Source organism: Oryzias latipes, chromosome 6, assembly GCF_053564925.1.
Source record: "Oryzias latipes strain Hd-rR chromosome 6, Olatipes_Hd-rR_3.1".
Lineage (NCBI taxonomy): Eukaryota > Metazoa > Chordata > Actinopteri > Beloniformes > Adrianichthyidae > Oryzias > Oryzias latipes.
Window position 1 is genome coordinate 7,010,893 of NC_136242.1, and position 11,633 is coordinate 7,022,525.

The 11,633-nt window shown below is 40.1% G+C and overlaps 1 protein-coding gene across 2 annotated transcripts; it reads left to right on the forward strand.

Moving 5' to 3' along the window:
- The first annotated feature begins 244 nt into the window (after window positions 1–244).
- On the forward strand, window positions 245–10,863 carry LOC144992529 (uncharacterized). 2 transcript variants are annotated; one of them, XM_078949245.1, is made up of 6 exons: window positions 245–523; window positions 1,573–2,743; window positions 2,810–8,051; window positions 8,175–8,293; window positions 8,429–8,512; window positions 8,610–10,863. In XM_078949245.1, exons 1-3 carry the CDS (start codon window positions 471–473, stop codon window positions 6,839–6,841), a joined length of 5,256 nt encoding a protein of 1,751 aa, XP_078805371.1. In that variant the 5' UTR covers window positions 245–470; the 3' UTR covers window positions 6,842–8,051; window positions 8,175–8,293; window positions 8,429–8,512; window positions 8,610–10,863. The 2 variants fall into 2 exon arrangements, with proteins under 2 accessions (XP_078805371.1, XP_078805370.1); XM_078949244.1 differs by having other exon boundaries at window positions 1,573–8,051.
- The last annotated feature ends 770 nt before the right edge of the window (window positions 10,864–11,633 follow it).

The following is an 11,633-nucleotide window of genomic DNA, read 5'->3' on the forward strand; positions in this document are numbered from 1 at the left end:
CATTTATGGATCATTTCTAGGAGGAAACAACCTTCCCAGCCTTGAAGAAGGACTCAGCCACCTGTCTTCTGATGTCCAGTATGCTCTGCTGATCATGTCAGGTTTGACTGTTGCAGTTTTCCGATGTAAATCACATGATTGCTACGACTACGGCTTCTTTGATCCTCATTCCCGCACTGCTGAAGGTTTACCATCTGCTTTAGAGTCTGGTACTGCTGTAATGTTGAAATTCACACGCCTGACTGACATGATTGACAGGATCAAACTCTGCCACTCCAAGTTTGACACCCAACCTTCCACCCTGTATGAGCTGAAGCCCGTCGAGTTTTCCAGTGTGAACACAGACAACAACCGAAACGTGTCGGACTGCAGACCAACTGTTTCTGAGTCACACGGAGCTGCTGATGGGTCAACCTCACATCCAGCTGCTGATCAGCCTCTGAACATCTCTCCACACATGTCCACATCTGATGTCCTCATGGAAGAAGCATCTGCTGGTAATATCACCTCAACTGTGCAGCAGGTAGGGCTCATGATGTCTGAGACCACAACTGAACATGAACCTTCAGGTGAATCTACTTCATCACATGATGTTTCTGTCACTGACAAAAATCTTGACACTGATGTCATCCAAACCACTGCTGGAGATCTTCCTGATGCTGGACTTACAGAAACCTCCATTAATTTTTCAAGGCTTACTAAGTCAGAAAGACGAAAAATGAGGAGAAGATTAATAAACTCACAGAAAAAAGGCCAGAAACAGGAGAATAAAAATAGTAAAGAAAGACAAAGATATAAAAATAATCCTACTTTCAGAAAAAAGAAAACTCTGCAGAGTCAAAAGAATTATTCTGAGAATGAACAACTTCAAGAAAGAAAGAAACGGAATATGAAGGCTTATAATAAGAACTGTACTATTAAAAACGTAGACTTTCAACAAAAAAGAAAACTGTACATCAGAGATCGTTACAGGCAAAGCGAACAATTCAGACAGAAACAAAAAACATATATAACAAAGCTTTACAGACAAAATGAAGAGTTCAGAGGGAAACAGAAAATGTATATAAGAAACCGTTACAGGCTAAATGAAGAGTTCAGAGGGAAACAGAAAATGTATATAAGAAACCGTTACAGGCTAAATGAAGAGTTCAGAGGGAAACAGAAAATGTATATAAGAAACCGTTACAGGCTAAATGAAGAGTTCAGAGGGAAACAGAAAATGTATATAAGAAACCGTTACAGGCTAAATGAAGAGTTCAGAGGGAAACAGAAAATGTATTTAAGAAACAGTTACAGGCTAAATGAAGAGTTCAGACAGAGACAAAGATTTTACATGAAGCATAGATCTCATCAACGTTATGAAAATGACAGAGTTTTCCGTTTGAGACACAGACAGTTTATGAAACAGATGATGAGAGACAGATACAGAAGTAACTGTGCATTTAGACGGATGCACAACCTCAGATGTGCCATGATAATAAGAAGAAAGTACAGACAGATGAAGAGACCTACACAGACTGTATAAACAGAGACGGACAACAGTTTGATTAAAAATGCCATTTCTGTCTTCAGGTCCAACATTCAAGCCGGACCCTCTTATGTTTGCACTGTGTGTCATAAAGCCTCGTTTCCAAACCAGGTCCTAGTCTGCAGAAGGTCCAGTTATGTAACCAACCCAGCAGTCATTGAACCGTGCCTGACAGGTAAATATGTCCACGTGTGTGAAGGTTCCTGCAAAGATCAACCATGTTTAGTTCCTCGTGAGAGACGTAAGGAGTGGATTTGTCACACGTGTCACAGTTATGTAAAAAAAGGTGCTGTACCAGCTCTAGCTGCTGTCAACAACCTAGAACTGACAGAGATTCCTGATGAACTGAAAGACCTGAACATTCTGGAGAGACATCTGATCTCTAAGTGTATTCCTTTTGCTAAAATAATTCCTCTTCCTAAAGGCAGACAAAGACTCATTCGTGGCAATGTAGTGTGTGTTCCCTCACAGGTGCAGGAAACAGTGGAAGCTTTACCCAGACTAAGAAACGAGTCTCAGGTGATGAGAGTGAAACTGAAGAGACGCTTGTGTTACAAAGGTCATCAGCTGTTCCAGACGGTAACCTGGTCTAAACTTGTACGAGCGCTGCTCAAACTAAAAAGTATACACCCACAATACCAGGACATAACTATCAGAGATGAAGCTGAACTCTGTGACCCCACACTTCCTGATGAGGATGATGATGAGGAGGAGGATGATAGGATGGATGATGGTGATTATGATGAAGCAGATTTAATGGAGATAGATTTGTGTGAGAAAAGTGCACTGTGTGAGTCTGAACGTGAAGTTGAGAGGTTAAGTGATGATGATGAACCAGCACAGCAGCAGAGAAATGATGATGATGAAGAGAATGAGCTGCCAAACGGAGGCTTTGCTTTGGAATCCTGTTTGCAGGTGCCAGACATTTCAGAAGAGATCATGTGTTTCTCTGATAACACCTATTGTGTTGCTCCCGCAGAAAGAAACAGTCCTGTCAGCTTCTTCAGAACCCCTAAACTGGAGGCCATGGCGTTCCCCGTGCAGTTTCCTACTGGTCAGAACACACTGGACGAACACAGACGTATCAAAGTCACACCCAGTGGTTATTTCAAGGCTAGACTTTTTAACACAGATGATCGCTTTGCCAGAGACCCAACATATCTGTTTTTTGCCCAGTTTGTGACTGAGATCCACCTAGCCAACTCCAGCATGATGGTACAGCTGAGAAAAGGTAAAACTCTGACTAGAGATGGACGTAGGATAACCTCAGCTATGTTGCAGGACAAACAAGAGGTGGAGAGACTTGTGAGGAATAAAGATGCCATCAGGTTCATGCAGCCCCTGAGAGGAACTCCAGCCTACTGGCACAAAACCACCAGAGACCTGTATGCCATGATTCGCCAGTTAGGAACGCCAACGTTCTTCTGTACATTTTCAGCAGCAGAGATGAGGTGGCCTGAAGTCATTACAGCTATTAAGAGACAACAGGGTGAACAGGTTGACTTTGAATCTCTAGACTGGTCAGAAAAGTGTGAGATCCTCAGATCTAATCCAGTGTGTGTGATGAGGCTTTTTGACAAACGGGTTGAATGTCTTTTCAGGGACTTGTTGTGTTCAGATGCTCAGCCTTTAGGAAAGGTCATTGACTTCTTTTACAGAGTAGAGTTTCAGCACAGAGGGAGTCCCCACATTCACATGATGCTCTGGATTGATCAGGCCCCACAGGTGGAAGTAAACAGTGATCAGACTGTGTGTGATTTTGTTGACAGGTACATCTCAGCCCAACTTCCTGACCCAAACACACAACCAGACCTGTACAAGAAGGTGACAGAGGTGCAGAAACACAGCAGGAACCACACTAGAACTTGTTTCAAGAGCGTGAACTCTGGGTGCAGGTTTGGTTTTCCTAAACCACCATGTAGACAAACCATGATAACAAGACCTGATGAAGATGACCACACCAGTGCTGCAAAGGAGAAACTCAGACCTCTGTACCAGCTCCTGATCGACCCTCAAACTGCTTCTTTGTCCTTGGACCAGCTCCTGGCTCAATGCAACCTGACGATGGCAGAGTATGAAGGTTACCTCCACAGCATGACCAGAAAAACGGCCCTGGTTCTGAAACGTCAGCCCAAAAACTCGTGGATAAACAATTACAATCCACATCTGCTTGAAGCCTGGGACAGCAACATCGACGTGTCCTACATCCTCAACGCCTATTCCTGCATCGAGTATCTGACCAAGTACATCACTAAGAAGGAGAGTGGCCTGTCTGACTATCTGAAAACTGTGATGGATAATGCTCACATGGACCGGGTGAACGAGTGTGATGAGATGAGAGCGGTCATGCAGGCTTATTCAAAAAAGAGAGAGATTAGTGCTCAGGAGTGTGTCACGCGTGCTTGTGGTTTACACATGAAAAAAGGTTCTCGTGCAGTTGTGTTTGTACCTACAGATGACAACCCAGTCCGCATGAGTCGACCTCTCTCGTTCCTGGAGAACACCACAGACGACTGCTGCAACATCTGGATGACCAGTCTGAGTGACAAATACAAAGCCAGACCGGAGACAGCGGAGTACGAGGGCATGTGTTTGGCTGATTTTGCTTCAACATGCAGGTTTGTCAGTGCTAACAAGTCAAAGAGTAAGAATGTTTTACCGCTCCTCAATGACTTAGGGTTTGTGCAGAGACGGCGAAATGACAAAGCAGCTGTCATCAGATATTACCACTGTTCACAGGAGAAACACCCAGAGCAGTTTTATGGTAGACTTCTGAAACTGTATGTTCCTCATCGCTCAGACTCTGAACTGAAGTCAGAGCACTTCCCAACCTATCAGTCCTTCTACCAGTCTGGCGTGTCGTATCTGCCGGGATCCGAAGAGTATGAGTTTGTGATTGACATCGTCAAACGAAACAGAAAAAGGTATGAGAAGAACAGTGAGGAGATCGAGAGCGCTCTGCAGGAGTTGGAAGACAACGGAGACCAGGCGGTTGATGAATGGTGTAATCTTGCTCCTGAATCTGATGTTGTGAGGGTGCAGTGTGATGATGATTTGCAGGCAGATGAGGCAGACAACGAACAGGAAAATGTCCCAGACTACAACCCTCAGTCTAACGCTGGAACAGAAGTCAGAGCCTTCAGAGAGCCTTCATCCATGGACCCAGCAGTTCTACGTGGTATGTATCAGAACCTGAACCAGAAGCAGGCCTGTGTGTTCTATGCAGTCAGAGACTGGTGCATCAAACGTGTGTGTCAACTGGATCCAGAGCCGTTCTTCCTTTTTGTCAACGGTGGTGCAGGAACAGGTAAATCTCATCTGATCAAATGCATTTACTCAGAAGCCTCTAAGATCCTGAGGAAACTACCAGCACGTGCAGAGGAGGCCGACATCTCAAACCCAACTGTCTTGCTCACTGCTTTTACTGGTACCGCTGCCTTCAACATCTCAGGAACAACCCTCCACTCTCTCCTGAAGCTGCCTAGAAGCCTGAAACCTCCGATCTGTGGACTTGGTAACCAGCTGGATGAGGTCAGAGCTGAGCTTTTCAATGCTGAAATCATTATTATTGATGAGATTTCAATGGTGTCCAGGCCTCTGTTTGCTTATGTAGATGCAAGGCTGAAACAGATCAAAGGCAGTCAGAAACCCTTTGGAGGAATGTCAGTTTTAGCCGTTGGAGATTTCTATCAGCTGCCACCAGTGAGACAGTCTAAACCCCTGTGTGTGTTTCAGCCGTCAGACATTGACCTGTGGTGGCAACATTTCCAGGTGGTCACTCTGACGGACATCATGCGGCAGAAAGACGACGTTGCCTTTGCAGAGCTGCTGAACAGACTTCGGGTGAAGGAAAAGACGGAGGAGATGTCTCAGGAAGACAGAGATTTGTTGTCTCAGACCATCACAGATGCTTCTCGTTGTCCCACTGATGTTCTGCACATTTTTGCCACCAACAAGCAGGTCGATGAACACAACTCTGCAACACTCACTCTGCTCCACCCAGACGTGATCAGCATCGATGCAGACGACTTCCAGAAAGACCCACAAACAGGCAGAATGACCCGACAGGACAAACCAGGTAAAGGAGGCAGAAACGAGTTGGCAGACACTCTGAAGGTCGCTGAGGGAGTTCGAGTCATGCTCACCAGAAATATCGACATCCAGAACGGACTGGTCAACGGTGCATTTGGTAAGCTGCTGAGAGTGGTAAGTTCTGGTAACGACCAACACATCATCAAACTTGGTCTCAGAATGGACAACCAGGTGAGAAACAACCAGACTGGAGCTGCAGATGACCTGGTCTACATCGAGAGAGCAGAGGAGAACCTGAAACAGAGGAGGGTGGTCCGAAGACAGTTTCCTGTGAGACTAGCCTTTGCCTGCACTGTGCACAAGACTCAGGGCCTCACGACCAGTGCTGCTGTGGTGTCACTGAAGAACATCTTTGAACCAGGTATGGCTTATGTAGCTCTCAGCAGGGTGACGGCTCTAAGTGGACTGTATCTACTGGACATGGACGAGAAGAAGATCTATGCCAACCCAGAAATCACTGCAGCTCTGCACACCATGAGACCAGCACAGGTAGACCACACAATGCCTCTTCTGCAGGTGAGAGAAGCAGTGAGCAGACCCCACACTCTGACTATTGTCCACCACAACACAGAGGGACTTCCATCTCACATCAGCGACATCAGGAGTCATCATGAAATGTGTCAAGCAGATGTTTTGTGTCTCACTGAAACCCACCTGCAAGGCTCCTCTGTTGCAGAAAGTCTCCAGCTGGACGGCTACGCCATGTTCAGACGTAACAGACACGTGTCCTACACTAACCTTCCTCACATGGCTAGCAGAGGTGGAGGAGGAGTTGCTGTTTATGTCAGAAACTACATCCAGGTCCAACACAAACAGTATTTACACAATGTGACTGATCTTGAGTTTGTGGTTTTGAAGCTTCAGGCTCCGTTCCAGGCTCTGATAGCAGCTGTCTACAGACCTCCAGACTACAGTGTCTCAGTATTCCTGCAGAACCTGGTAAGTCTTCTTGACTCTCTGGAGGTGATGGACTGTCATCCAATCATTGTGTCAGGTGACTTCAATGAGAATCAGCTGCTCATGGTACGAAAGCCCATTGTGGAGATGTTTCAGTCTAGAGGGTACAAACAACTGATCACTTCTGCCACCACAGAGAAGAACACGCTGCTCGACCTCATTTTCATTTCTCAGCCACAGCCATGTCTCAGTTCTGGTGTCCTGAGGACCTACCACAGCTACCACAACCCTGTTTTCTGTGTCCTGTCCTTCAGCCAGACGTGAACAAGTCAGGTGAGCTTTAAATGTGCTGAAATATGAGACCAAACTTTGTGTTTGTGCTGCAGGAAGGAAGACCGTAAATGTGAGTATTTGGGATCGAAACGCTGAACTTGTTTGAACTGCTGGTATCATGTTTGTAAAATACTTTAACAAAAGACACAAAGGGAACAAAAGATTTATTCTGCTCAGTCATAAATATATTTTTACAAGTCAATTTAATAGAATAAATTTTACAGATTATGTTTTTTAAGAGTATCAAATATATTCTGATTTTTATTGCAGATCATTGTTTTATTAGATAATCCAACATTCTATTTAATTTTTTTAGATGTTATCCATAATGACAAAACATAAGAAGTAATAATATAAGGATAATTATGAATTGAAGCCAACTAAATATGTATTTTTTAATAGACAAACATACTCAGATTAATATTTTTTACTGATAATTATGTTTTATTAGATAATCAAACATTATAATTAATAATGTTTCATTGAGCAGATAATGTTAAACATACTTGATTTTAATATTAGACTACAATCAAATCCGTTTAATTTTAATAATGTTTTAATAGAGAATCAAAACAATCAGGTGAATATCTTTTCCAGATAATCATGTTGATACAGAACTGTGAGCTCGTTGGTTCTGTGCATTTATCCGGGTGGGTCTGGGATAGGGAGGATAAATGCACAGAACCAACGGTTGAAGAAAAGCTAGATGACATTTACTGCAGCAGGACAATATCAGAAGTCTGGAAAGCACATGGACCCCAGACTTCTGATGTCCCACCAACACAGACAGCAGCCCACACTAGGGAAGAGGGGGTGGGGGGTGGGGGGTTATCCGGGAGGGGAGTGGGGGGGCATACTATGTAGATGTATTTCCTTCTGGATGTTTTTTTTTTTCCAACTATCTGAAATATCTGGGTTGTTGACATGTTCTCCTGTGAGAACGTCTAGCTTCACTAAGTGCAGCTGCAGCAGCGACTGCACACTTTTCACCATCTTGATCAAGATCAGATCCAAACTAGACCACAGTTGTTGGACCACAGAGAAAGGCTCTAGGTCCTGCCCTCTCAGTCCTCCTTCAAAGCAGAAGATGAGCTGGAACCCTTTCAGCCTTCAACTGGGAGCAGAGACACAACACAGCCTAACAAGAACAGAGAAGAACATCACTGCTGGACCACATGAGCTCCTCCAACAGTGTCAGAAGGTTCTGAACTAGTTTCACTTTCAGAGAATATCGTTCTCCTCCAGTCTGCTTTTATTTCAGCTGGAGCATCTCCTAGATCACATGTTGGAGGACTAAAGAATCATCCATGTGTTCTTTCTTCAGGTTCTTCACAGCACTGCTGAGACCTTCAGTCCTGACCTGGTACCTCTCCTCAAGTCTTCCTAACCAAATGGGAGTGAAGATTCTCTGGACAGCAGATGTGTCCTGCAGCACTGTTGAAGGTATTCATGGTCTTCATCACATGACCTTCCTCCTTCCAGAGTTTGTGTAGTTTTGTGAGGAGCAGCTCCACATTTGTTCCTGGACATCCCATCTGTCCACCCTGGTAGAGACTAAGTGGTCTGCTCTGATTTCAGACATGGTGCTGCAGGGAAACCATCGTCTTCACACTGTTCTAGTCGTCTCTGTTCTGGATCAGAACCTCCAAACAAGGCTGAAAGGTAAAACTTTGACTATTTCAATTCCTTCATAAACATCTACCTACAATGATCAACACACTGAAGCAGTTTCTCAACACTCTTGATCTTTTTTTTGAAGATCTTCATTCAAACAAGCTCAAGGAGGCATCAGCTCATCATCTGAAAGTGGAAACGGTCACATGGTGAACATTCTTTGGATCTTTGATTTGAGCCTCTACAGACAAAATCATGAACAGAAAACTAAACAGTTATGGATATTTCAGAGGTTTTTTCTTTGAAGACTGTTGGAAATTGTAGAAGCTGGAATCACATGTTTGTTATCATACTTGATCACATTATGGATGAAATCTGAATGTGTCTGAGACTCTAGAGTGAAGCACAGGAATCCTGCCTCACTGTGGCTGTCAGCTGGTACCTAGAGATCACAGGTTTACATTTGTGCTCTAATGCTGGACCGTCTAAAGCCAGTAGAGAAGTTAGTCACAGATTCAACTGCAGAGTTAGTTAGTCTGGGTACTATGGGAAACACAACTCACTTACTTTCAGTCAGTTATGTATATATCTGCCATTCTCCATTCTTGTGAATATATAGACAGATACATATTTACTTTGTAGAATAATATTTCAACATCACGCCTGATAACCAAAGAACCAGTAAGTCATGCATTATTTATTTTATTTTATATATATATATATATATATTTCTTTAGTGCTTATATGATGCTATTCTACTGTCTTTTGTTTTGTCTGTTCTTTTAGTTATGACTCTGCTGTAGTTTAAATGTTTATTTTTATTCTAAGATAGATTTTCTTGTTTTTATTAGTCAAATGTGAATTTCTCTTGTTTTATGCTGCACAGCACTTTAGATAACTGAGGTTTTTAAATATTAATATAGAAATGAACATGAACTGAATTGATTCATCCTTAAATCATTACAAAGGGTTAGAAATTGTTGCTTACACTTATTTTTTGGTATCTTTCTTTTTTTTTTTTAATTTTCCGTGTCATTTATGTTCAGGTCACTGAAAAAGCACAAATATTTTTTTGATTGTTAACTTGTTTATTTATTTAGATACAAGTATTTAAAATTGTGTTTTTAGGATAAAGTCCTTTTTTACTTTAAATTGTTTAGTATGTATGAACATAAGATCAAAAGTCTGCCATTCTCCATTCTTGTGAATATTCTATCAGACGTATTCTGTCCTCAGTATTTATGTTCCACAAATCTGTTCTTTGGACAGGATTTTAAAAAGTTGTGTTTTTCACGCGATAAAACTATCAAAGTAATCACTGAATGTGATAATCATATAGACAGATACATATTTACATTGTAGAATAATATTTTAACATATCACGTCTGATAACCAAAGAACCAGTAAGTCATGCATTATTTATTTTATTTCATATATATTTGTTTCTTTAGTGCTTTTATGATGCTATTCTACTGTCTTTGTTTTGTCTGAACAGCACTTTAGATAACTGAAGTTTTTAAATATTAATATATAAATGAACTTAAATTGAATTGAGTTATCCTTAAATCATTGCAAAGGGCTAGAAATTGTTGATTACTTTTTTTGGGTATCTTTTTATTTTATTGTCATGTCATTTATGTTCAGGTCACTGAAAAAGCACTTTAATATTTTTTGGGTTGGTTTGTATTTAGAATTGTTATTTATGATTTTTTTTTTTTATCTTTAGATTGTCAGTATGTATTAGAATAAGGGCAATGGTAATGTTTGTGTTAACAATTTCAAATTTTATTCATGTTTTTCACTTTTTACTAAAGTCTATTTTTTATTGGGATGTTGTAAGGTCTTAGAAATTGTTTACACTTTTATTTTTGATATCTTTCACTTTATTGTCATGTCATTTATGTTCAGGTCACTGAAAAAGCACTTTAATATTTTTGGTTGGTTTGCTTTATTTATTTAGATACATGTATTTAGAATTGTTATTTAGGTTTTTTTTTTTTACTTTACTAAGGTCAAAGGTACTTGTAATGTTTGTGTTAACAATTTCAAATTTCATTCATGTTTTTCACTTTTACTAAAGTCTTTCTTTATTGGAATGTTGTAAGGTCTTTGAAATGAATGCATTAAGAATGATCAACTTGTTGTCATGGAGTTAAATATCTATAACTTTGTCTATAAACTTTTTCTATTTTTCTACTTAGGTTTATATTTTGTTTTTCAGTAAAATGTTAAAGTTCTGCTGAAACAAGAGACAAAACAACCTGATTGATGTTTTATTCTTGGCATTAGAAAATTAAGTCTGAATAATTTCAGTAAAGCATGAATCTATTTCTATGTATAATTGCTCATTACACACACACACGTGCATACACACAATAAATAAAAAAATGCTTATTGTTTCTTTTGTTTCTTTATTTAGAAGTTGTTTTGTGTAGATACCATAAGAAATGTAATTCTTGCAATTACATTTTTATAACAGGCAAAATTATTTGTAAAATGTGCTACTGTATATTGTTTGCATTGTTTTAACTGATTCATAATTTTTACTGTCAATTTGTTTTTCTGTTACAAATAAACATTTTTTTATGCATAATGAAATTGTGTCTGAAACATGCTTTAAGATTTGTGTAAAAATAAAATTCATTTTGAATTGTCTTCTAAACTTTGTCTGATGCTTCATTAACCCTTTTACTATTAACTGTTAAGATTCTCTTCCTGCAAGTGAAACATTTAAAGTATATTTACTTTTCATAAAATTCTGAACTTTGCAGTCATAAAATTATTTTAAATATAGTATTAAATTTCTACTATTTCACATTTTAAGATCAGTTTTCTAAAGAAAAAAACTAAGAAATTTAGCTACTTTTTTACCTTTTTAAAAAAGTGAACTATTTCCGCAAGTTATATTTAACTTTGCAACATCTTCAAATTTTCAAGTTCAGCCATTTCTTCGAAAATCTCAGCTTTCATGCTTAACTCCTACAATTGTTGACCTATTTTAGCCATTCTAATGTTCAACTTTTTCAGATTATTCCTGCTATGATTTTTTTTTCAAATCTTTTAACTTTTAAAGATATTCCAGGGTTTTTGCTTCATTAAAATACATAGTAAATCTTATCGCTTAACTTTTTTTTTTTACAGTTTTTTACCCACTTCAACCATTCTACTT

Coding starts and splice junctions, on each gene's coding strand:
- LOC144992529 (XM_078949244.1), top strand. CDS start 471: ATGTCCTCATGGAAGAAGCATCTGCTGGTAATATCACCTCAACTGTGC. Junction 524..1,572: donor TCACCTCAACTGTGCAGCAG/GTAGGGCTCATG, acceptor TTCTGTCTTCAG/GTCCAACATTCAAGCCGGAC.